Below are 24,726 nucleotides of genomic sequence, written 5' to 3' on the forward strand. Positions count from 1 at the left end.
AATTATCCTGCCTAAGCCTCCCAAGTAGCTAAGATTACAGGCATTCACCACCACACCTGGCTAATTTTTTGTATTTAGTAGAGACAGGTTTTCACCATGTTGGTCAGGCTGGTCTCGAACTCCCAACCTCAGGGGATCCAGCCGCCTTGGCCTCCCAATGTGCTGGGATTACAGGCGTGTGCCACCGTGCCCGGCATGTTTGTTTTGTTTTGTTTGAGATGTAGTCTCGCTCTGCCGCCCAGGCTGGAGTGCAATGACGAGATCTGGGCTCCTGCAACCTCCACCTCCCAGTTCAAGCAGTTCTCCTGCCTTAGCCTCCTGAGTAGCTGGGACTACAGGCAAGTGGCACCACACTTGGCTAATTTTTGTATTTTTAGTAGAGATGGGATTTGGCCAGGCTGGTCTCTAATTCCTGACCTCCTCAGGTGATCTACCCGCCTCCGCCTCCCAAAGTGCTGGGATTACAGGCGTGAGTCACGCCACCACATCCAGCCCTTTTTTCTTATTTTGAAGTAACATCAGCAACTCCCCTAGAACTCTCCTAGAACTCTCCTGATTATAACTATTCATTCTATTAGACAAGTCTTCTCTCCAGAAAGCACTGACTTAAACTCCCATCACTCATTCCTCTGAGTATTTCTTAAGACAATTTTAGGAATGACAATTTACAACAGAATAACAAAATACGGTGAATAGCAGTAAGAATCTGAAGATGTGTATGGAATAGAATTTTGAGGATAAAAACATTAAATATTGGTCAAAATTTACTATTAAGCAAATGACAAGTATGTGTCCTATACTGTACTAATTGCGGCAGATTGAAAAGAAAAACAAAATCTTTAAAATAAAGGGCTTTTAACTTAAACATATAAGAATCAGTCGGGCGCAGTGGCTCACACCTGTAATCCTAGCACTTTGGCAGTCTGAGGCGGGCGGATTGCCTGAGCTCAGGAGTTTGAGGCCAGCCTGGGCAACACGGTGAAACCCCGTCTTTACTAAAATACAAAAAAATTAGCCGGACGTGGTGGTGTGCGCCTGTAGTCCCAGCTACTCAGGAGACTGAGGCAGGAGAATTGATTGAACCCGGGAGGCAGAGGTTGCAGTAAGCCAAGATCACACCACTGCACTCCAGCCTGGGCAACAGAGCAAGAAAAAAAAAAAAGAATCAATTTATTCTCGAACAAGAGAATATTTTACATATTCAATACCTAGTTGTCAAATATTTATTTGTATTTGTAGACCATGATCCAAAACATATTAAAACATTTTCTACTAGTTGTGACATAGTAATCTGAATTTCTTCCATGGAATACCTTATAGTTTAGACTATTCTTTCCTTTTTTTCTCTACTTTTTAAAATTGTGGCAAAATATACATAACAAAAAATTTACTGTTTTAACCATTTTTAAGTGTACGATGCAGCGGCATTAAATATATTCACATAGTTATATAACTATCACCACCATCCATCTCCATAACTTCTTCATCTCAGAAAACTAAAACCCTATACCCATTAAACACTAACTCCCCAGTCTCTCCTTCCTCCCAACCTCTAGCAACTACCATTTTAGTTCTTGTCTCTATGAATTTTACTGCTCTAGGAATCTCATATAAGTAGAATCATACAGTATTTGACCTTTTCTGACTAGCTTATTTCACTTAACAAAATGTCTTCAAGGTTCATCCTTGTAGCATGTGTCAGAATTCCCCGCCTTTTTAAGGCTGAATAATATTCCATCATTATTGCTTATTTATTCACCTGTCAATGGATACTTGGGTTGCTTTGATGTTTTAGCTACTGTGAATAATGCTGCTATGAAAATGAGTGTACAAATAATTCTTCAAGGTCCTGCTTTCAATTCTTTTGGTATATACCTAGAAATAAAATTGCTGAATCATATGCTAATTCTGTGTATAATGTTTTTTTTGAGATGGAGTCTCGCTCTGGCACAATCTCAGCTCACTGCAGTCTCTGCCTCTGGGTTTCAAGCAATTCTCCTGCCTCAGCCTCTGGAGCAGCTGGGATTACAGGTGCCCGCCACCACGCCTGGCTAATTTTTGTATTTTTGGTAGAGACAGGATTTCACCATGTTGTTCAGGCTGATCTCGAACTTCTGGCCTCTAGTGACCCACCTGCCTCGGCCTCCCAAAGTGCTGGGATTACAGGCGTAAGCCACCACACCCAGCTTCTGTGTTTAATTTTTTTGAGGAATGTCCATACTGTTTTCCATAGTGGCTGAACCATTTTACATTCCCACCAACAGTGCACAAGGGTACCAATTTCTCCACATCCTCCCCAACACTTGTTGTTTCCTGGTTTTTTGATAATATCCATCTTAATGGGGGTGAGATGGTAGGTATCTCATTGTGGTTTTGGTGTGCATCTCCCTAATGGCCAATGATGTGGAGCATTTTTCTTTCTTTTTTTTTTTTTTTTGAGATGGAGTCTTGCTCTGTCGCCCAGGCTGGAGTGCAGTGGTGCAGTCTCGGCTCACTGCAAGCTCCGCCTCCCGGGTTCACACCATTCTCCTGCCTCAGCCTCTCCAAGTAGCTGGGACTACAGGCGCCCGCCACCATGCCCGGCTAATTTTTTGTATTTTTAGTAGAGACGGGGTTTCACCATGGTCTCGATCTCCTGACCTCGTGATGCGCCTGCCTCGGCCTCCCAAAGTGCTGGGATTACAAGCGTGAGCCACCGCGCCCGGCCTGATGTGGAGCATTTTTCATGTGCTTATTGGCCATTTGTATGTCTTCTTTGAAGCAGTGTGTATTCAAGTCCTTTGCCCATTTCCTAATTGGTGGCTTGTTAGACTAATCTTTCTTTTTTCTTTTTTGAGACAGATCTTTGCTCTGTCACCCAAGCTGGAGTGCAGTGGCGCAACATAGCTCACTGCAGTCTCAACCTCCCCGGCTCAAGCAATCTTCCTATGTCAGCCTCCCAAGGAGATACGACCACACACCACCACACTTGGCTAATTTTTTTATTTTTTTGTAGAGTCAGAGTCTCACTATGTTGCCCAGGCTGGTCTCTATCCCCTGGGCTCAAGCAATCCTCCTGCTTCAGCCTCCAAAAGTTCTGGGATTACAGCCATGAGCCACTGCACCTGACCAGACTAGTCTTTCTTATAATCAAATACAATCTGCCTTTTGTATCCATGGGTTCCACATCCATGGATTCAACCAATCCACAGATTGAAAATATTAGGAAAAAACCTGCATCTGTGCTGAAGATGTACATTTTCTTTTCTTGTCATTATTTTCTAAACAATAGGTATAACAACCATTTACACAGCATTTACTTTATTTTAGGTATTACAAGTAATCTAAAGATGATTTAAAGAATACAGGAGGATGTGCATAAGTTACATGCAAATACTATGCCTATCATATCAGAGATTTGAACATCCACAGAAGGTCCTGGAACTAATTCCTCACATAAACTTAACTGTATGTTTGCCAAATTTCTTAAATTTGATATCTTTCACTTGAAAAATCTTTGTGCACAATATATTCTTTACAAGTTGGATTTCACTGATTCCACAATCTGGTATTCCATCAAAATCCCTGATCTTTCCAGGTTCAAACTATTACCTACTCCACATACTTTTAACCTTTGTGATTAAATATACTGAGGTTCAAATAAAAGGCTGAAAGTTGTGGTATTGCACTAATGCTGGCTTGAAGAAACATGCAAAGAATGGAAAAAAATAATTAGCGAGATGAATGCTATCTAAACACTATCTGACATGTATGTTTTTATCCTTTTAAGTATAAAATTTTTTTCTTATCTAACATTACTTCTTTAAATTTATGGATTTATTTCCCAGGCCTATTACCATAAGGGGAAACAATTCAGTTTTGATGACAGGGTTTTTGGATGGTGGCTAAGTCCTGGCATGTTTATCTGGCACGATCTATAAAATATTCAATTTGTGAAAGTTTTGAAATAACTACTGCTGTGACATTAACTAGTATTGTCATCTTTTTCCTTTTACTGTCCCTAGTCTCCAAGAGATTCTTTAAATTGGAAACTATTCTAACCATATATCAGAAATTAGAGACCAAAGATGAAACCAACTGATTCTGGTAGGTAATGATCTATACTAAATTTATACCATATTTCTAGGCCCAGGCGATCTCTTTGCTTCTGGAATTTTAGAGTATGTAGAAAAACAAGTCAATCTCCTGTTAAAGTTTTGGGTCTGTCTTTTTAAAATCAATAGTATCAGAAAAATAAAAATATCTGAGAATTGAAGTAGACCACATACATTTATGTACAAAGTTGTGTCATGAGAGGGTACTGGCATATCCCTAATTACACCCAGCAGAGCTCTTCTAAGATGAACAATTTTGTCTTTTTTTTGTTTTTTTTTTTTGAGATGGAGTTTTTCTCTGTCACCCAGGCTGGAGTGCAGTGGCATGATCTCGGCTCACTGCAATCTCTGCCTCCAGGGTTCAAGCGATTCTCCTGCCTCAGCCTCCCAAGTAGCTGGCATTACACGCATGCACCACCATGCCCGGTTAATTTTGTATTTTTAGTAGAGATAGGGTTTCACCATGTTGGCCAGGCTGGTCTCAAACTCCTGACCTCAGATGATCTGCCCGCCTCGGCCTCCCAAAGTGCTGGGATTACAGGCGTGAGCCACCGTGCCCAGCCAATTTTGTCACTTTTGACAGAATGGGAAATCACTTTATCCATGTTCCAATCCAATCCATTTTCCTTTTTCCTTTTCTCTTTTTATTTTTGTTTTGTTGTTTTTTTGAGACGGAGTCTTGCTCTGTTGCCCAGGCTGGAGAGCAGTGGTGCAATCTCAGCTCACTGCAACCTCCACCTCCTGGGTTCAAGTAATTCTCCTGCCTCAGCCTCCCCGAGTAGCTAGGAGTACAGGCACATGCCACCACGCCTGGCTAATTTTTGTATTTTTAGTAGAGATGGGGTTTTGCCATGTTGGCCAGGCTGGTCTCGAACTCCTGACCTCAGGTGATCCACCTGCCTCAGCCTCCCAAAGTGCTGGGATTACAGGCATGAGCCATTGCACCAGGCCCTTCTCTTTTTATTTTTAAGACACAAGTTCTCACTCTGTCACCCAGGTTGGAGTGCAGTGGTGCAATCAGAGCTCACTGCAGCAATCAGAGCTCACTGCAGCCTCAAACTCCTGGGCTCAAATGATCCTCCCACCTCCACTTCCTGAGTAGCTGGAACTACAGGCTTGTGTCATCATGCCTGGCTAATTTTTTTTTTTTAATTTTTTCTAGAGACGAGGTCTCACTATGTCACCCCGGCTGGTCTCAAACTACTGACCCTCACGCAATCCTCTTGTCTTGGCCTCCCAAAGTGCTGGGATTACAGGCATGAGTTAATGTGCCTGGCTTCAAGATTTTCTTAACCCCCCAGTTTCATAAAGAATTCCCAGGCCGGATGTGGTGGCTTATGCCTGTAATCCCAGCACTTTGGGAGGCCAAGGCAGACGGATCACGAGGCCAGGAGATCGAGACCATCCTGGCTAACGGTGAAACCCTGTCTCTACTAAAAATACAAAAAATTAGTCGGGTGTGGTGGCGGGCACCTGTAGTCCTAGCTACTCGGGAGGCTGAGGCAGGAGAATGGCGTGAACCTGGGAGGTGGAGGTTGCAGTGAGCCAAGATCGCGCCACTGCACTCCAGCCTGGGTGACAGAGCAAGACTCCGTATCAAAAAATAAAATAAAAAAATAAATAAATAATTCCCAAGTAGGCTGGGCACAGTGGCTGGCTCATGCCTGTAATCTCAGTACTTCAGGGGACCAAGGCAGGAGGATCACTTGAGGCCAGGAGTTTGAGACTAGCCTGGGCAACATAGTGGGACCATATCTCTACCAAAAAAAAAAAATTAGCCAGGTGTGGTGGTGCATGCCTGTGATCCCAGCTACACGGGAGGCTGAAGTGGGAGGATCACGTGAGCCTGGGAAGTCAAAGCTGTAGTGAGCTATGATCATGCCACTGCACTCCAGCCTGGGTGACAAAGTGAGACTTTGTCTTAAAAAAAAAAAATTCCCAAGGAAAACTGTCATAATGTTTCTTACACCCAGTAACAATTCAATATCACCTTTCAATTGATTTTTTATAGCGGGAAAATATATTTTTAAATTATATATACAGAAAAAGTTAACCTTTTCACTTGGGTTTAAATAGTTGAAAATATCTACAACATTACCCAAAATATGTTTATCTTATTAAATATTCTTTTTTATCTTTCTTCTTTTCTTTTTTTTTTTTTTTTCTGAGATGGAGTCTCACTCTCATGGTGCGATCTCAGCTCACTGCAACTTCTGCCTCCCAGGTTCAAGTGATTCTCATGCCTCAGTCTCCCAAGCAGCTGGGATTACAGGTGTGCACCACCACACCCAGCTAATTTTTGTATTTTTAGTAGAGACGGGGTTTCACCGTGTTAGCCAGGCTGGTCTCAAACTCCTGACCTCAAGCGATCTACCCACTTCGGCCTCCCAAAGTGCTGGGATTACAGGCATGAGCCACTGTGCCAAGCTTAAATAAATATTCTATTTCCATACTTAAAAACTTTGAAGACAGCTATGTCATATTCACTCCACTTAATGTTCCTTACTACCTGAAAAACATATTTCTTCAGCAAAATTTGCTTTAAAGAATGTTGCAGAGACACTTTCTCTCAGTTTCATCTGAGGCTTCAAACCCCCAAAAAATGTCCTAAGTACCAGAACACTAGCACAGATAACACTAAAAGATTATGAAACCAGTTTTGCTGCCATTATCATCCATTTGAGGATATGTGAGAAAAGGTGAAAAGCTGAATAAAACCTTCAGCTGAATTTCCTTGGAGCGTTGTTATTGTATGCTAGGCATCTCATTCTGTCATAAGAGAGGAGCAAGCTGTTTTCCCCTTAACTTAAGCCACACAAGAGAGACTTCCAAAAATGCATAGAGACCTTGACACACGCCAAGGGAATTTGGGAATTCTGGGAATTTGGAATTACCTAAGCACCTGTGGCATGTGTCTAAAAGAATATCAAAGGCAAGGGGTTATGGCTACATCGGCTAAAAGCAACAGAGCTAAGAGTTGGGAATAAACTGTACACCTGCCAATGGTGACAAGGAGGAAGGAGGATTTTTCCCCATGGGCCAAGTTCACCATGAGGAAAGCAGAAGGAGTTTATCTGAAAAGGAATTCTACCCATGAGGGCTGTCTATAGGACAAGGTGATCATAACAGATAGACTCTGTGTATAGACAACCACAAAAAAACAGGGACTGAAGCAGGAGAACTATAGTCTGAGGTCTCTGAGGAGACTACAAAACTCCCCATAAAAAGAGAGCCACCTACAGAACTTCAGGCACACAGAAGGCTCAACTGCAGGTTACAACTACACCAGTCAAGTAATACCCTTTTTGCACCCTTTAACTTGCTTCCCTTCCCTGGGAGGGCCTGATTCTGAAAAAACCACAAATAGCAGCTAACAATAGGAAAAGATGGATAATGATGAAAATGACTAGGCTCTTCCAAAACACATAGACATGCAGACACATGCATGCATGTGCATACATAATACAAACACACACACATGTAACATATGTGCACCTGTAATACAAACACACACACATACTCTTCACATTCCCAAGAAAGTAGCCTGAAGTTGGGGAAAAGGAGACGTCATAAACTGGACAAGAGTCTGAGGTTTTGATGTTAGATTGGACTGAACATTTTAATACTTTAAACGAAATAACTGCCAGGCATGGTGGCTCACATCTATAATCCCAACACTTTGGGAGGCCGATGCAGAAAGATCACTTCAGCCCAGGAGTTCAAAACCAGCCTGGGCAACATGGCGAAACCCCATCTCTACCAAAAATACAAAAACTGTCTGGGCATGGTGGCATGCACCTGTAGTCCCAGCTTCTCAGGAGGCTGAGGAGGAGGATGATTTGAGCCCGGGAAGCAGAGGTTGCAGTGAGCCGAGATCGCACCATTGCACTGTAGACTGGGCAACAGAGCCAGACCGACCCTGTTTCAAAAGAAAAGAAAAGAAAAGAAATAATTGGGGAGAAAAAAATCTATAGGACTTGCTTGGGATTTCATCTATGAGCAAAGAGAATAAGTGGACAGTGCAGGTTTGCAGAGGTGGGCTGGGAGAGAAGAAAGTGTCTGCTTCTACTCCAGTAAGTCCAACTTATGTAACACATCTGTTATATGTGTATGGGTATAAAGAAATATTTAAAGATAAAAGGTTATACTGTTGGGGAATAAAATGGAGGCATAAAGTCATTTTCTGGAATCAGTCCATGTCTACAGGCAAAATATAATCTCAGTCCTTAGCTCCAAGGGCTGTGTTTTGAAACCCTACATGTATATGCTAAGTTTCTCTTCCCCTGCAGAGATGGTGTCATTATTTCTTTAAATAATGAGCTTAATATGAAATGGTAAATATGTCAAACCACACTTTCACTAAAGATCACTGGCTATAAAGTTGGACAGATGGCCACAATATCCTGAAACTCTGGTGAAAAAATATTTCCTGATATAAGAGGGTGCAACAGAGACACTCATAATTTAGACCAGTAGTTTTCAATTGTTTTGACTATGAGGGTTCCCTCTAACATCAAAAACTATCATCTCCATATTGATTATTTATTCAGTCTAAAAATGATGCTTAATGCAGTGTGAATATCGCCAGATGAACTAGACTACTGTCTTTAGAAATTTAAAAAAAATCTTGCTGATTGTTATCCCATTTTACTCCACTCTGCCTCTCTTATTTTATTCTTCCTTCTTTTCTTCATTCCCTCCTTCCTTTTTCCTTCATTCCCTCTTCCTTCCTTATTTTCCCTCTCTCCAGTCTTAATGTCTTTTCTCACCTTCAAAACATCTATGAATTTGCAGTATGGATTTGCAGATCCTATTCTAATTATTCTATCTTTTTTTAAAGCTATGGTTATGTGGTGAATATGCCGAAAATAAGAACACACACACGTACAGACTAACTCATGCCATAAGAATCCAACTGCAGCAGTGTTTTGTTTTGTATTCCCGTTGCTGTGATATGAACGTAGAATGCAGTTGCTAAATAATTTGCCTCATCCATTTGGGCTCACCATTCTCTGCTATTGACTCTGAAACACTATGAGGGCCTTTAATAATCTTTAAAAAATTATCTTTATAGCTACTCTGTGAAACATGAGCCCCATTTCAATCTCCAATGCCTATAATGAAGTCAGTCAACCAGGAATTGAATTCTACCTCTTTTTTTTTAATCTGCATTCTACTGAAAAATCCTACTTCTTTTAAAGATTATGATCCTACCCCTCCACTGCTCAGACCCATCCTAGCATGCCATGGCCCCTGCACACCTCTGCAGTATCTTCTCAAGCATACTGCTCTCAGTTTTTAGTGTTCCAAACACTTCAGCTTTCTCTTAGATTCTTAAAGGCGTCTAGATCTTTCCTACCACAGAGGTTTTGCACATGGTATTTTCTCTGCCTCAATCACTTCTCCCCTTGCTCATTACATGGCTGGCTCCTTGTCATCCTTCAGATCTCTTAAATGTTACCGCCCCAAAAAAGCCTTCCCTGACAAGCCCATTTACAGCATGCAACCCCTCCTCTGTTAATCTCCACCACAGTACTGTTTCATTCTTTCATAATAGTATAGTTTGCTAATACATGTCGTATTTATTATATGTTTTAACTTGTTTATAGAATGTCTCTGACCTAGGCTGTCAGCTCCTTAAAAATGCAAGGACAATGTCTACATTGTTTGACCTGAACACTCAACACAGCCAGGAATATACAGCAGCTCAAGAAATAGTTGTTTGGGGGTAGGGAAGGGAAGAAAGGAGGGAAATAAGGAAGGGAGCTATTTGGGCATTTCTGAATCCTTTATTCTCACTTAAATCATAAAATACAGAATGACGAATACTCATGTACCAGCCAGTCAGTTTATTTTGCGAATATAATTGAAATTCTGTGTGTTTCTCTTCCCTGTCCCATATCCTCCCTCCCCACTCCCCAGGGTTAATCATTCTCTTGAATTTTGTACTATTCATTACCTGTATGTCTTCATATTTTAAACACATATATTTTGTATGATTTTAACTCTATGTAATGCTATATAAATAGAGATTAAGGAAATTGTCCCTGAGGAATTCACAAAAATAAAAAAGGCACTTTTCAAACCCTCTTCCTCTAAAAAAAAAAAAAAAAAAGAAACTTCATTAAATGACATGTACAGTGTTCCCACTACAAACTCAGTCTAGTCAATAATATAATGAAATGTTTATCCTTCCAGAAAGAAAGAGTAATGAAATTAACAAGAACAGCAGAAATAACATTTTAAAATGTAGTGGAGAGGATTCCTACTGCTAAATTTTTATAATTAATAACATGTTCAGAAGATACAAGGGAAAGAAGGTACAACTTAAAATTAAATTATTAGGGGAAATACCATTGTACTTCTAAAAGTATAGAGAAATATAGAGTGGTCACTTCACAAATATAAATATGTCCTTCAGAGAATCTTCCTACCCAGTGGTACACAGGAAACACTGCCCTTTTCACAAAAATAATTCCTAGTGAATAATAGCTGTTTAAACACTGCCCCCTAATGTGCATACTCAGCTCCCTCTGAAATGATAAGAGGACCATGCTAATAAAAATAATCAGGTCCTTCCTCCCTTGTGATCACTCCAGCATTTTTGTCCTGCAGACCAGATTTCATAGACTGAGGCAATTTCAACCACACAACTGTCAGAGTGCATTAAAGTCAATCTCCCAGCCATTCTAAGATTACTCTCATCAGCAATAGGGCCAACATGTTAGTGAGAACAAACTATTTGGGCTTGGACAGCACTGACAAGACAGCAATACCATTGGGAAACATCAGGAAAGTCTAGGATCTCAATCACAACATGTGCAACTTTAGACTGATGTAATCAGTCTTATCCAAAAAAAAAAACACACACACACAGACACACTGATTACCAAGAAAATCAAACATTTTTTTTTTTTGAGATGGAGTCTCACTCTGTCACCCAGGCTGAAATGCAATGGCATGATTTCAGCTCACTGCAACCTCTGCCTCCAGGTTCATGCAATTCTCCTGCCTCAGGCTTCCAAGTAGCTGGGATTATAGTCACCCACCACCATACCCAGCTAATTTTTGTATTTTTAGTAGAGACAGGGTTTCGTCATGTTGGTCAGGCTGGTCTCGAACTCCTGACCTCAGGTGATCCACCTGCCTCAGCCTCTCAAAGTGCATGAGCCACCGCGCCCAGCCAAGAAAATCAAATTAAAAAAAAAGAGATGAACCTTGCTTTATATGCACACAAACTCACGACTCATGAATGACTTTGGCTTCCAGAATAATCTGTTGAAATTTAGACTCCCTGACTAATAAATTTGTTCATGACTTCCACTATTGCAAATAAAATTAACAAGTGAAAGAAAATGGCAAAAATATAGCATTCTCAAGTAGCACTGTTCAGTGTCACCTAATTACAAAATCTATGTCATTACTTATTGATATGTCTAAGTATGGAAAGCATAGAGGCACTTACTACTAAGACAAGAAGCCTGAGTTCTAAACCCATCTGCTATTAAATAGCTGTGTGACCTTAGGTCTGGATCTGTTTCATTATCAGGAAATAAAGGAGAACAGAGTATATAGATGTTATTCTAATAACTGTCAGGGAATGAGGAGATTATAGAACAATGAGAGTACGTTTTCAGACTACACATATCTGCCTATCACCCTCTCATTCCTTCATCATATCACTAAAAAGGACATGATAGAACCATTCTTCCTCATCTGAGAACTACTGAATTATATAATCTATCTCCAATGCCATTTTGCCACACTAAAATATTAATACAGAATTTGAGAACTGTAAGAAAACTTAGAGACTCTCCAATCATTAAGTCAAGGCCCAGAGGAACTTTTGACCCTAACCAGTTAGTTATAAATGTGAATCATTAGGAAGTGTGGGCTTCCCAAGTAGACTAACATTTTTTTTTTTGACTCAATGATGTGATAAAATGTATTATTATTCTCAATTGTCATCCTGCTCGAAACCCACGCCCTATGCCATATGACTTTCTAGTTCCTCCCTCTGAAACAGAATGTATTTCACCACCCATTGGTATTGGACTTGGCCGTGTGACTTGCTTTGACAAATACTCCATTTGTTAGCAGATGCATTGGGAGCAGAGGCTTTAAACACCCTGGTGAAAATGGGCTTGTTCTCTTGCACTCCACCTTTCCCTGTGAGGGGAGATGCATTTGGTGGCCACTGATCCAAGGCGGATAACAGACATGCAGAGCATACCAGTCCCCCAATGCACAACTTGGAGCCAAACCTAACTAGTCTGTATCAACTGAATGCCAGCCAACCACAGACATGGGAAACCGAAATAAATGCTTATTGTCATATAGCATTTTGCATTTGTTGGCTATGCAGCATTTTTATGGTAATATGATAATTCAGAAGATAATTTACCTATATTAAGATTTTAAACCTCAACATTTCCATTAGATTACAAGATTCTGATGGAAAAAAATCTCTCCCTCGCTCTGTCACACATATAAATATTGTTTAGACAGAAAAATGAGGCCGGGCGCGGTGGCTCACGCCTGTAATCCCAGCTCTCAGGGAGGCAAGAGGCGGGAGGATAGCTTGAGCCCAGGAGTTCGAGACCTGCCTGGGCAATATAGTGAGACCCTGTTCTCCCGAAAAAGAAAAAAAAAAAAAAAATAAGCGTGACAGAAAAATGAAAATATGATTATGGATCTATAAAACAGCACATTTTAAAAAGTGAGATCTAGTGGCCAAGAATCATCTACCATGTACAGTACCTGTCATTCAGTACAGAAGTTAATCATCAGGGCTGGGCACAGTGGCTCACACGTGTAATCCCAACACTTTGGGAGACTGAGGTGGGTGGATCACTTGAGGTCAGGAGTTCAAGACCAGTCTGGCCAACATGGTGAAACGCCATCTCTACTAAAAATACAAAAATTAGCCAGGCAAGGTGGTACACGCCTGTAATCCCATCTGCTCGGGTGGCTGAGGCAGGAGACTCACCTGAACCTAGGAGGTGGAGGTTGCAGTGAGCCGAGATTGCACCAAAGCACTCCAACCTGAGGAACAGAGAGAGACCCTGCCTCCAAAAAAGAAACTGCTCTTGGCTGCAGAACCCCTATCATGTGCTCTGCATTACAGGTGGAACTGGGAATAGAATAACACAATCACATAAGGCCAGGAGTTCAAGACCAGCCTGGCCAACATGGCAAAACACCATCTCTATGAAAAACACAAAAAAATTACCTGGGTGTGGTGGCTAGTGCACTTGGTGTTGTCCTGCCTAAAACCCTCTTCACCAGTAGCTATGTGGTTCACTCCTTTACCCCATGCAGGTCTCTACTCAAATGTCACCATATGGGTAGGGCATTCTCTCACCTACCAGTATGAAATAACTTATCCTCACCCCACCCCCTTGCCAACTACCAGACTCAGTTACCAAAAACAAAAACAAAAGTGCTTATTTATTTACTATCTATCACCCTAACCTAGCATATAATTGCTCTAGAGAGCACAGATGGATTTTTATCCCTCCTGTATTCCAGAATCTGAGCCTATTGCCTGGAAGATCATAGGCTTGCAGTAAATATTAGGTGGATGACTGAGTAAAAACTTAAAATATTATGAATTTTTCTGATGCAAACTATTAATATAACATTTTATGTTATGAGTCACTTTTCTCTATTGCATCCCTAATTAAGAGTTAAGTACTTATGTAGAAAACTAAGTAACACTGTGACTTTTTCCCTTTAGCCTAAACATACACATACATGCATATATAAGTGGTTCACTGGCAAGGGCTGAACAACTAGAAGACTTTATGACACTCTTTTCCTTCCTTTGGCTTAGTGCTTCTGAATATATTGAAGGGATACCTTGGGTTCCTATGTTATTATCTTAAAGCCAATTAACATTTCAACTGTAGGCCAGGAGTGATGGCTCATGCCTGTAATCCCAGCACTTTGGGAGACCAAGGTGGGTGGATCACCTGAGGTCAAGATTTAGAGACCAGCCTCGCCAACATGGTGAAACACTGTCTCTACTAAAAACACAAAAATCAGCCAGGCACGGTGGTAGGCACCTGTAATCCCAGATACTCAGGAGGCTAAGGCAGGAGAATCCTTTGATCTTAGGGGCAGAGGTTGCAGTGTGCCGAGATCATGCCACTGAACTCCAGCCTGGGCGACAGAGTGAGACTCTGTCTCAAAAAAAAAAAAAAAAAAAAAAAGAATTGTTTTCAACTGTAAATTCATCTATGCAAGAGTTAATAACAGTACTTTGTAAACATTTGTAAAACATCAACATAAAAATTAGCAAACCTATAGGCAGACACTTCAAAGAAGAAATATGAATAGCCAATAAATTTATGAAAATATTCATTTAGGTTAATGTTCCTTAATAATGTTCAGCAGCCAAGGCCGGACGTGGTGGCTCACGCCTGTAATCCCAGCACTTTGGGAGGCTGAAGAGAGCCGATCACAAGGTCAGGAGATCGAGACCATCCTGGCCAACATGGTGAAACCCCATCTCTACTAAAAATACAAAAATTAGCTGGGCATGGTGGTGCGTGCCTGGTAATCCCAGCTACTCAGGAGGCTAAGGCAGAAGAATCGCTTGAACCAGGGAGTCAGAGGTTGCAGTGAGCCGAGATGGCGCCACTATACTCCAGCCTGGCAACAGAGTGAGATTCCATCTCAAAAAAAAAAAAGAAAAAAGTAATGTTCAGCAACCTAAACGGCCTTGGAAAAAGGGAAGCAGAATAACTTCCAAAAAAAAAGCCAGCAAGAGGTTTCTTATAGCAATAAGAAAACACAGAAACTGGAAAACCTTTTAACAGACAAGGGTGTGGGGTTGAAATACCTGTGATGGAACAATAGATGATGTGAGGAGCAATCTTGTCTATATCTTCATATCCCAGGCCCATTGCAGACAGTTTGCCAGGGACATAGTTTTCCACAAACACATCACAAACAGCTGCAAGCTGATGGAAGAGGTGAACATGAGTCAGACTTCCAACTCAACAAATCCCCATATGATAGAATTTTAACTTTACACAATTGATTTTCCCTTTGTAATAGCTCAGAAAAATCACAGGACTGATGAAGCAAATTTGATAAACATAGAAGTTCTGGTCAACTACTTAAAGCATTACTGTCAGTAAAATAATGGCTATTAAAGTTTTTGTAACCACATGTAAGTACATGCAGAATGGATTCTGCATCCTTCAAATGTAATAAATATCTAGCCTACATGGTCTGTCCAAATAGATTCTCAAAAGATTAGGTAGAAAAATTAGAATGTAAGTACACTAAATCAATGAAAAACATCTTTTAAACCTTTACAAGAAAACTAAATAGGCCAGGTGTGGTTGCTCACTCCTCTAATCTCAGCACTTTGGGAGGCCAAGGCAGGTGGACTGCTTGAGCCCAGGAGTTCAAGATCAGGAGTTCAAGATCAGCCTGGGCAACATGGCAAAATCCCATCTCTACAAAAATTAGCCAGACATGGTGGTGCATACCTGTGGTCCCAGCTGCTCGGGAGGCTGAGGTGGGAGGATCAGTTGAGCCGGTAAATCGAGACTGCAGTGAGCCGTGATGGCGCCACTGCACTCCAGCCTGGGAGACTGTTAGACCTTGTCTCCAAAAACAGACCTAAACACAATGTCTTTACTACTCAGCATCCCTATTATTATGTAATATTCCTCATTATAACATGCACTTAATGCACATAAGCAGGATTCTGAAATGTTTTCACACCTTTCAGATGCATTCTTCCCAAAGAGTTTTAAATGTATTTAAGAATCAATGGAGTTTTTTTTCTTCAGGCTACTAAACTATAGCCCAGTAAACCAGGAACTGTCAGGAACAAAATCCAGATTGTGATGCCCCGACCACTGTTACAGGAATCAGAGGACAATGCAGCATTGTAAACCTTAATTTTACAGAAATTTTATAAAAAATTGGGAAATTTTTTTCCCAAAATTTCAATTGTGACTACATACTTTTAAAAATGTTTTTAAAGGGCCAGGTGCAGTGACTCACACCTATAGTCCCAGCACTTTGGGAGGCCAAGGAGGGCAGATCATTTGAGGTCAGGAGTTCAAGACCAGCCTGTTCAACATGGTAAAACCCTGTCTCTACTAAAATTACAAAAAAATGAGCCAAGTGTGATGGCTCATGCCTGTAATCCCAGCTACTCGGGAGGCTGAGGCACAAGAATCACTTGAACCTGGGAGACAGAGGTCACAGTGAGCCGAGATCACGCCACTGCACTCCAGCCTGGGTGGCAGAGTGAGACCCTGCTTCAAAAAAAAAAAAAAAAAAAAACTTTTTTAAAAAAAATTGGCTGGGCACAGTGGCTCACACCTGTAAATCCCAGCAGTTTGGGGGGCCTAGGTAGGCAGATCACTTAGGATCAGGAGTTCGAGACCAGCCTGGCCAATATGGTGAAACCCTGTCTCTACTAAAACTACAAAAATTAGCTGAGCGTGGTGGCAAGTGCCTGTAGTCTCAGCTACTCAGGAGGCTGAGGCAGGAGAATCACTTGAACCCAGGAGGTGGAGGTGCAGTGAGCCAAGATCGCGCCGCTGCACTCCAGCCTGGGGCAACAGAGTGAGACTCCATCTCAAAAAAAAAAAAAAAAAAAATCACAGTAATTGGCCAGGCCAAATAGCTCACACCTGTAATCCCAACACTTTGTGAGGCTGGGGCGGGGTGGGGGTAGATCACTTGAGGTCAGGAGTTCGAGACAAGCCTGGGCAACATACCAAGGCCTCGTCTCTACAAAAAATTTAAAAATTAGCCAGGCATGGTGGCACATGCCTGTAGTCCCAGCTACACAGGAGGTTGAAGAAGGAGGATTGCTTGAGCCCAGAAGGTGGAGTCTGCAGTGAGCCAAATTCTCACTACTGCACTCCAGGCTGGGCAACAGAGTGGGACTGCCTCAAAAAAAAGCACTCCTACAAGCACTAAAGAAAATAAACTGCAGGCTGGCCAGGTGCAGTAGCTCATACCTGCAATCCCAGCTCTTTGGGAGGCTGAGGCAGGTAGATTACCTGAGGTCAGGAGTTCAGGACCAGCCTGACCAACACGGTGAAACCCCGTCTCTACTTAAAAATACAAAAATTAGCCAGGCATGGTGGTGGGCACCTGAAGTCCCAGCTACTCAGGAGGCTGAGACAGGAGAATTGCTTGAACCCAGAAGGCGGAGGTTGAAGTGAGCCGAGATCCCACCATTGCACCCTAGCCTGGGAGACAAGAGCAAAACTCCGCCTCAAAAAAAAAAGAAAGAAAGAAAATAAACTTCATGCTATATAGCAAAATTCTAATATTTTTGTTTCATCTAGGCATAGGATAAATGAGAGTTCATTATTCTTTCAACTTTTCTGAATGTTTTAATTTTTCATAACCAAATGTTATTGGAAAATAAAACTCATGCATTGCTCTGCTAACCATAACACATGCCCATAATAATGATATTGTGACTGTCAACTAATTAACATAGAAAATTGTCTGAAATATTGGATAACACACGATCAGAAGTTATCAAATCATATTGCCACAATAATACTAAGTTTCATATAGGTTTTCTAGGCAGAGTTTCAGTTTTTACACAACCTGTTTTTGGTTAGCCTAGTTGACAAAGGAGTCATACTTTTTGAAGCTCTCATGTATCCAGCTGATTGCCTTGTGTAATACTTTGGAACTGTTTCTATAAACTAGACTCATTGTATTAGCAATCATAGCCACCTAGGCCTAAATGGAGAGGGGTTTTTTTTGCTAATCTTTTTTTTTTTTTTTTTTTGAGATGGAATCTCACTGTGTCACCCAGGCTGGAGTGCAGTGGTGCGATATTGGCTCACTGCAACCTCCGCCTGCCGGGTTCAAGCAATTCTCCTGCCTCAGCCTCCCAAGTAGCTGGGACTACATGCACGCACCACCACACCCAGCCAATTTTTGCATTTCTAGTACAGACAGGGTTTCACCATGTTGGCCAGGCTGGTCTCGAACTCCTAACCTCATGATCTGCCCGTCTCAGCCTCCCAAAGTGCTGGGATTACAGGCGTGAGCCACCATGCCTGGCATTTTTTGCTACTCTTAAGGCCAGATGAGAAATCTGTACCAGAAATATGAAAGACTAGAGAAAAAATAATTTTTCCTTTAGATAGTAAGATACATAACTTATTAATTGTATAACTACCTAAAAGCACTTGGCTGGCCATGGTGGTTCCCATCTGTAATACCAGCATTTTGGGTGGCTGAGGCGTGCGGATTGCTTGAGGCCAGGAAAACAATTTAGAAAAATCAAACCAAGTTTCAAAAGAAAAACAAAAACAAACAAACCTGTTATGCTACAGGAAAGATATGGGAAGAAACGGTGGCAAGATCAGGATGATTTTCAAGTTTTGGGTTCAAAATATATCTAGTTAATGAAAATTCTAAATTGGCTGCATTGATCCAGCAGAACCAAAAAGAATGGTCCCTGATTCTGATCTTAATAATTAAAGATTATCTTTCAATAACCGAGACAGAGAACATAAAGCAGCAGCAGAGCAATTAAAGCTAAGTTGATGTTTTGGTAAAAAATAAAGTTTGAGGCCAGGTGCGGTGGCTCACGCCTGTAATCCCAGCACTTTGAGAGGCCGAGGCGGGTGGATCACCTGAGGTTAGGAGTTTGAGACTAGCCTGACCAATATGGTGAAACCCCATCTCTACTAAAAATGTAAAAATTAGCCGGGCGTGGTGGCACGTGCCTGTGGACCCAGCTACTCCGCGGGCTGAGACAGAAGAATTGCTTGAAACCAGGAGGTGGAGCTTGCAGTGAGCCGAGATCGCGCCACTGCATTCCAGCCTGGGTGACACAGCAAGACTCTGTCTCTAAATAAATAAGTAAGTTTGAGACTTGGTTCTCTAACCAAATAGCCCTAAGTACAGTTGGTCCTTGAACAACAGGGGTTTGAACTGTTCAAGTCCACCCCTAGGTGGATTCTTTTCAACCAAACGTGGATGGAAAATACAGTATTCACTGGATGCAAAACCCATGTACACTGACAGGCAATATTTTGTATAAGCAGGTTCCACAGGGCCGACTGCAGGACTTGAGTATGCACAGATTTTGGTATATGTGGAGGTTCTAGTAGAACCAATCCCCCAAATACAGAAGAATACTGTGCATCCATTAGATTCAACTGTAAACCTTAACAAGGATGGCAAACAAGGTTTATCCCACATGATGAATCCAACATCAGGAACATAGGAAATAATAACAGCTAATACCTCATGAGTGCTGACTGTGGCAAGCACTCATCTACACATTTTACACAGACTAACTCAATTCTAACAACAACCCTAGAGAGGAGGCACTATTGGGCTAGGCACGGTGGCTCACACCTGTAAATCCCAGCACTTTGGGAGGCCAAGGTAGGCAGATCACTTGAGGTAAGGAGTTCGAACCAGCCTGGCCAACATGGTGAAACCCCATCGCTACTAAAATTACAAAAATTAGCCAGGTGTGCTGGTGCACACCTGTAATCCCAGCTACTCCAGAGGCTGAGGCAAGAGAATTGCTTGAACCCAGGAGGTGGAGGTTGCAGTGAGCTGAGATCATGCCACTGCCCTCTAGCCTGGGCAACAAAGCGAGACTCTGTTTCAAAAAAAAGAAAGAAGGTAGGTACTATTATTACCTCCAGTTTACTAATGAAGAAACTGAGGCACAAAGAAGTTATGTAACCTGTCTGAGGTCATATAGCCAGTAAGCACAGAAGGCAGGATTCAAATCCCATGCAAAGGTATCCATCCTTAATTTAACCACTGTGCCTTCCAGCTCCTCTAAGAAAGATGCTCAGATCAGGTCTGGATATATTGGTCATCTGAGTAAGGGTTAGATAAAGCTTGGACTCTCCAGTGATGTGACCCAGATCCAAATGTCAGCTTTTCCCCATACTAGCTAGGTAATCTTGGAGCATCACTTAGGCACCAGGAAACTCAATTCCCTTTTATGTAAATGAGATTTCAATACTTCATTTACAAGGTAAAATCTGAGGATTAGAGGAGATAACATGAGCAAAGTGCCCAAGCCCATGATTTGCTGCAGAGTTGGTGCTCAGTCAATAGTAGCTAACACCATAATGATACACAATATACAAAAAATTTAAAGCACATTACACTTACAAAGAAGTACAAAAATCAAGGTAAATACTTAAAAGGTATTTGTTGCAAACATACAGATCACCCACAAAATTGAGTTTTAAAACACTTTTGCTCTGATATTCCAATCCCTAATTATAACCTAGGTGGTAGGATGCCTTGTATACATCATACTGTACCTCTTTGATGATTTTCACCCCTTTTGGATCCTTGATATTAACAGCAATACTCTAAAAATTAAAATATATATACATATATTATTTCGATGACCAAAACACAAGAAGCCCAATCCCTACCATTATGCAATATACCCACATAACAAACATGCACATGTATCCCCTGAATCTAAAATAAAAAGTAAAAAAAAACAATAAATTATGTATATTAAAATACTATCATAAAAGTTTTTCTTTTTTTCTTTTTTTCTTTTTTTACTTTTTGAGACGGAGTCTTGCTCTGTCACCCAGGCTAGAGTGCAGTGGCACAATCTCGGCTCACTGCAATCTCTGCCTCCTGGGTTCAAGTGATTCACATGCCTCAGCCTCCCAAGTAGCTGGGATTACAGGCACACGCCACCACATCCAGCTAATTTTTGTATTTTTAGTAGAGACAGAGTATCACCATATTGGCCAGGATGGTCTCGATCTCCTGACCTCGTGATCTGCCTGCCTCGGCCTCCCAAAGTGCTGGGATTAAAGGCGTGAGCCACCATGCCCAGCCATGAAAGTTCTTCTTATTGCTGACAAGAAAGCCATTCATATCATAGATCATCCTCTTAAATTTATTTATGCATGAAGAAATATTTAAATCATCTTTACAGATTCTATTTACCATGAAGATATATTAATATGCTAACAAGGATGACAGGAGATGTTTTTAAAGTATAATACCGAGTGTTAGGCAATTATTCCCTAATAATAACAAATGTAAGGAATCAAATGATTTTTCTATTTCATAAAATTATTTCCATTATAAATTCTTATGAAATGTTCTAAGTTACTTAGTAGGTAAGAAAGAGTAGTAAAAAGCTCCATTGTTTCTACTTATTGAACGGTAAATGAATAGAAGTTCAATTTATTTGAAATATTAGTTACATCTTAATTTTTTTAAGGAAGAAAAAAACAAGCCACAATGATATCAACAGTATTGCTATTACAAGAGAATTACACACAAAAAGCAAAAAAGGGATGATATTCTTACTTTTTTATTTCGGTTAACACTGAGATAATATGTACTTTCTGTCCCAACAAAAGGTGGCCCCCAAGTTCGTGTATCATCACCAGCTCCTGAAAATAACAACATGAGCTATTAATCTTTGGGTTTTTTTTTTTTTTTTGGGGGAGATGGAGTCTCGCTCTGTTGCCCAGGCTGGAGTGCAGAGGAACGATCTCTGCTCACTGCAACCTCTACCTCCTGGGTTCAGGTAATTCTCCTGCCTCAGCCACCTGAGTAGCTGGGATTACAGGTGTGCACTACCGTACCTGGCTAATTTTTTTATTTTTAGTAGAGACAGGATTTCACCATGTTGGCCAGGCTGGCCTCAAACTCCTGACCTCAGGTGATCCATCCACTTCAGCTTCCCAAAGTGCTGGGATTACAGGCATGAGCCACCGTGCCCAGCCATTTAAAGCAGTTTCTAAGTGACCTTGAAAAAAAATATAAAAATAGTACTATCAATTTCTAGAGCTATAATTTAATTGTACCATCAATTGCTAAAACTAGCTGGGATTACAGGTACCCGCCAACATGCCCGGCTAATTTTTGTATTTTTAGTAGAGACAGGGTTTCACCATATTGGTCAGGCTCATCTCAAACTCCTGACTTCAGATGATCCGCCCGCCTCAGCCTCCCAAAGTGCTGGGATTACAGGTGTGAGCCACTGCACCCAGCCAAGAAGCATTAGTTCTAACTGGAGATAAACCAATGACATCTCCTGCATCAGCCTCCATAGTAATTGGGATTACAGGCGTGCACCACCGTGCCCGGCTAATTTTTTATTTTTAGTAGGGACAGGGTTTCACAATATTGGCCGGGCTAGTCCCGAACTCCTGACCTCAAGTGACCCAGCCGCCTAGGCCTCCCAAAGTGATCCCATTGCACCAGGCCAGTAGTTTATTTTAGATATTTGCACTCATTTCTCAGGTGGAGATAATGTCAGGAGTCTAAACTGGAGGCCTGCAGGCTTTCCTGATCTCACTGGGGTTTCAGAAGGCTCTGTGTCCATGGCACATGACAGGAAATGTATGGTTAAAGGACATAAACTGGAAAAACCTGCAGCTTGGGAGACATGTTTTATTTGACCCACACAATTCTTTTTTTTTTTTTATACTTTTAGGGTACATGCGCACAACGTGCAGGTTTGTCACGTATGTATACATGTGTCATGTTGGTGTGCTGCACCCATTAACTCATCATTTAACATTAGGTATATCTCCTAATGCTATCCCTCCCTCCTCCCCCCTCCCCCCTCCCCCCACCCCACAACAGGCCCCAGTGTGTGATGTTCCCCTTCCTGTGTCCATGAGTTCTCATTGTTCAATTCCCACCTATGAGTGAGAACATGCGGTATTTGGTTTTTTGTCCTTGCAATAGTTTGCTGAGAATGATGGTTTCCAGCTTCATCCATGTCCCTACAAAGGACATGAACTCATCATTTTTTATGGCTGCATAGTATTCCATGGTGTATATGTGCCACATTTTCTTAATCCAGTCTATCATTGTTGGACATTGGGGTTGGTTCCAAGTCTTTGCTATTGTGAATAGTGCCGCAATAAACATACGTGACCCGCACAATTAAAGTTTTTAACTAGCTGCCATGATTTCAAAATCTGGAAATCTTTAAAAATTCACACTGCCTTTCTTAGATGACCTTTTGACACACTCATTCATTCAACAAATATTTATTGAGCACCAACTATGTCACAGACACTACTCTGTGCAGAGCAGACACAGCAGTGAACAAAAGACCAACAGCCCTGGCCTCATGTCCCCTAGTGGAGACAATGCTGAAATTTCAGCTGCATCCTTGCTCACTTCCCCGCTCACTTTCCTCACTTAGGTTGCTTGTCTGGCCCTGCAGGCACACGGATACACCCACTGACTGGCTAACTCTACAAAAAGAAGAGTATACATAAATGTAATATGCTCTTTGGTTACACAAATAAAAATAATCTAATCTAATAGTAAATCAGAAAACTACAACCAGGCCAGACGCGGTGGCTCATGCTGGTAATCCCAACACTTTGGGAGGCCAAGGTGGGTGGATCACTTGAGGCCAGGAGTTTGAGAACAGCCTAGGCAACATGGTGAAACCCTGTCTCTACAAACAATGAAAAAATTAGCCGGGTGTGGTAGCACACGCCTGTATTCCTAGCTACTTAGGACGCTGAGGTGGGAGGATCACTTGAGCTCAGGAGGTCAATGCTGCAGTGAGCCAGGAATGCGCCACTGCACTCCAGCCTAGGGAACAGAGCAAAATCCTGTGAAAAGAAAAGAAAAAGAAAAGCGAAGAGGAGGAAAGGGGAGAAGGGAGGGGAGGGGAGGGGAGGGGAGAGGAGGGAGGGGAGGAGGGAGGGAAGGGAGAGGGAGGGAGGGGGGAAGAAATAAAAGAAAAAAGGAAGGAAGGAAGGAAGGAAGGAAGGAAGGAAGGAAGGAAGGAAGGAAGGGAGAGAGAGAGAAAGAAAAAAGAAAGAAAGGAAAGGAAAGAAAAAGAAAAGAAAAGAAAGAAAGAGAAAGAAAGAAAGAGGAAAGAAAACAACAACCAAATTTTATTTAATTGAGGAACTGTAGAAGTGGATATAAAATGAAAGTAGTTTTCTACTGAAATGTGAAAATACCACCAAGTTGCTTTTAATGAAAATCCCTTTTTCTCATATCTGTGTTGAATAACTATCTCAAAAACCCAAAACAATTAAATATATAATATGAATATTAAAATGTATTAATCAGAAGGGTGAAGAGAAGGAGTCATAGTAACTGGTCAAAAAAAGGACAATAGATCAGATGCGGTGGGTCACCCCTGTAATCCCAGCACTTTGGGAGGCCGAGGTGTGTGGATCACCTGAGGTCAGGAGTTTGAGACCAGCCTGGTCAACATGGTGAAACCCTGTCTCTACTAAAAATAAAAAAATTAGCTGGGCATGATGGCACATGCCTGTAATCCCAGCTACTCAGGAGGCTGAGGCAGGAGAATCATTTGAACCTGGGAGGTAAAGGTTGCAGTGAGCCGAGATCGTGCCATTGCACTCCAGCCTGGGCAACAAGAGTGAAAAGTCTGTCCCAAAAAAAAAAGGACAATAAATCCCTGCTAGGAACAAAGCCCGATACCAAGTGTATGGCGATGAGACATAATAAAGGCCTAGACAAAGAAAGATCTGTTGTGGTTTAGTTTCCATGGTGGAAACTAAAAAGTACAAAGGAGAAATAGGCCTCACTATATAGGGAACAACAATTTATAAAATTAATAGAAATACAAATGTTACCCTGGTGGCCAACTGAAATA

At 41.5% G+C, this 24,726-nt stretch overlaps 1 protein-coding gene across 2 annotated transcripts in view; it reads right to left on the reverse strand.

Moving 5' to 3' along the window:
- The window catches only part of SUGCT (succinyl-CoA:glutarate-CoA transferase), a 746,309-nt gene that overhangs the window by 667,723 nt on the left and 53,860 nt on the right, over positions 1-24,726 (reverse strand). For both annotated transcript variants that reach the window (XM_003268972.3, XM_012496977.2), the window contains exons 4-6: positions 21,426-21,511; positions 20,405-20,455; positions 14,941-15,061 (exon numbers count right to left, since the gene is read on the reverse strand). In XM_003268972.3, coding sequence (XP_003269020.2) covers positions 14,941-15,061; positions 20,405-20,455; positions 21,426-21,511 — 258 coding nt within the window. The remainder of the gene's footprint in view (positions 1-14,940; positions 15,062-20,404; positions 20,456-21,425; positions 21,512-24,726) is intronic.

Source organism: Nomascus leucogenys, chromosome 17 (genome assembly GCF_006542625.1).
Source record: "Nomascus leucogenys isolate Asia chromosome 17, Asia_NLE_v1, whole genome shotgun sequence".
NCBI classification, from domain to species: domain Eukaryota; kingdom Metazoa; phylum Chordata; class Mammalia; order Primates; family Hylobatidae; genus Nomascus; species Nomascus leucogenys.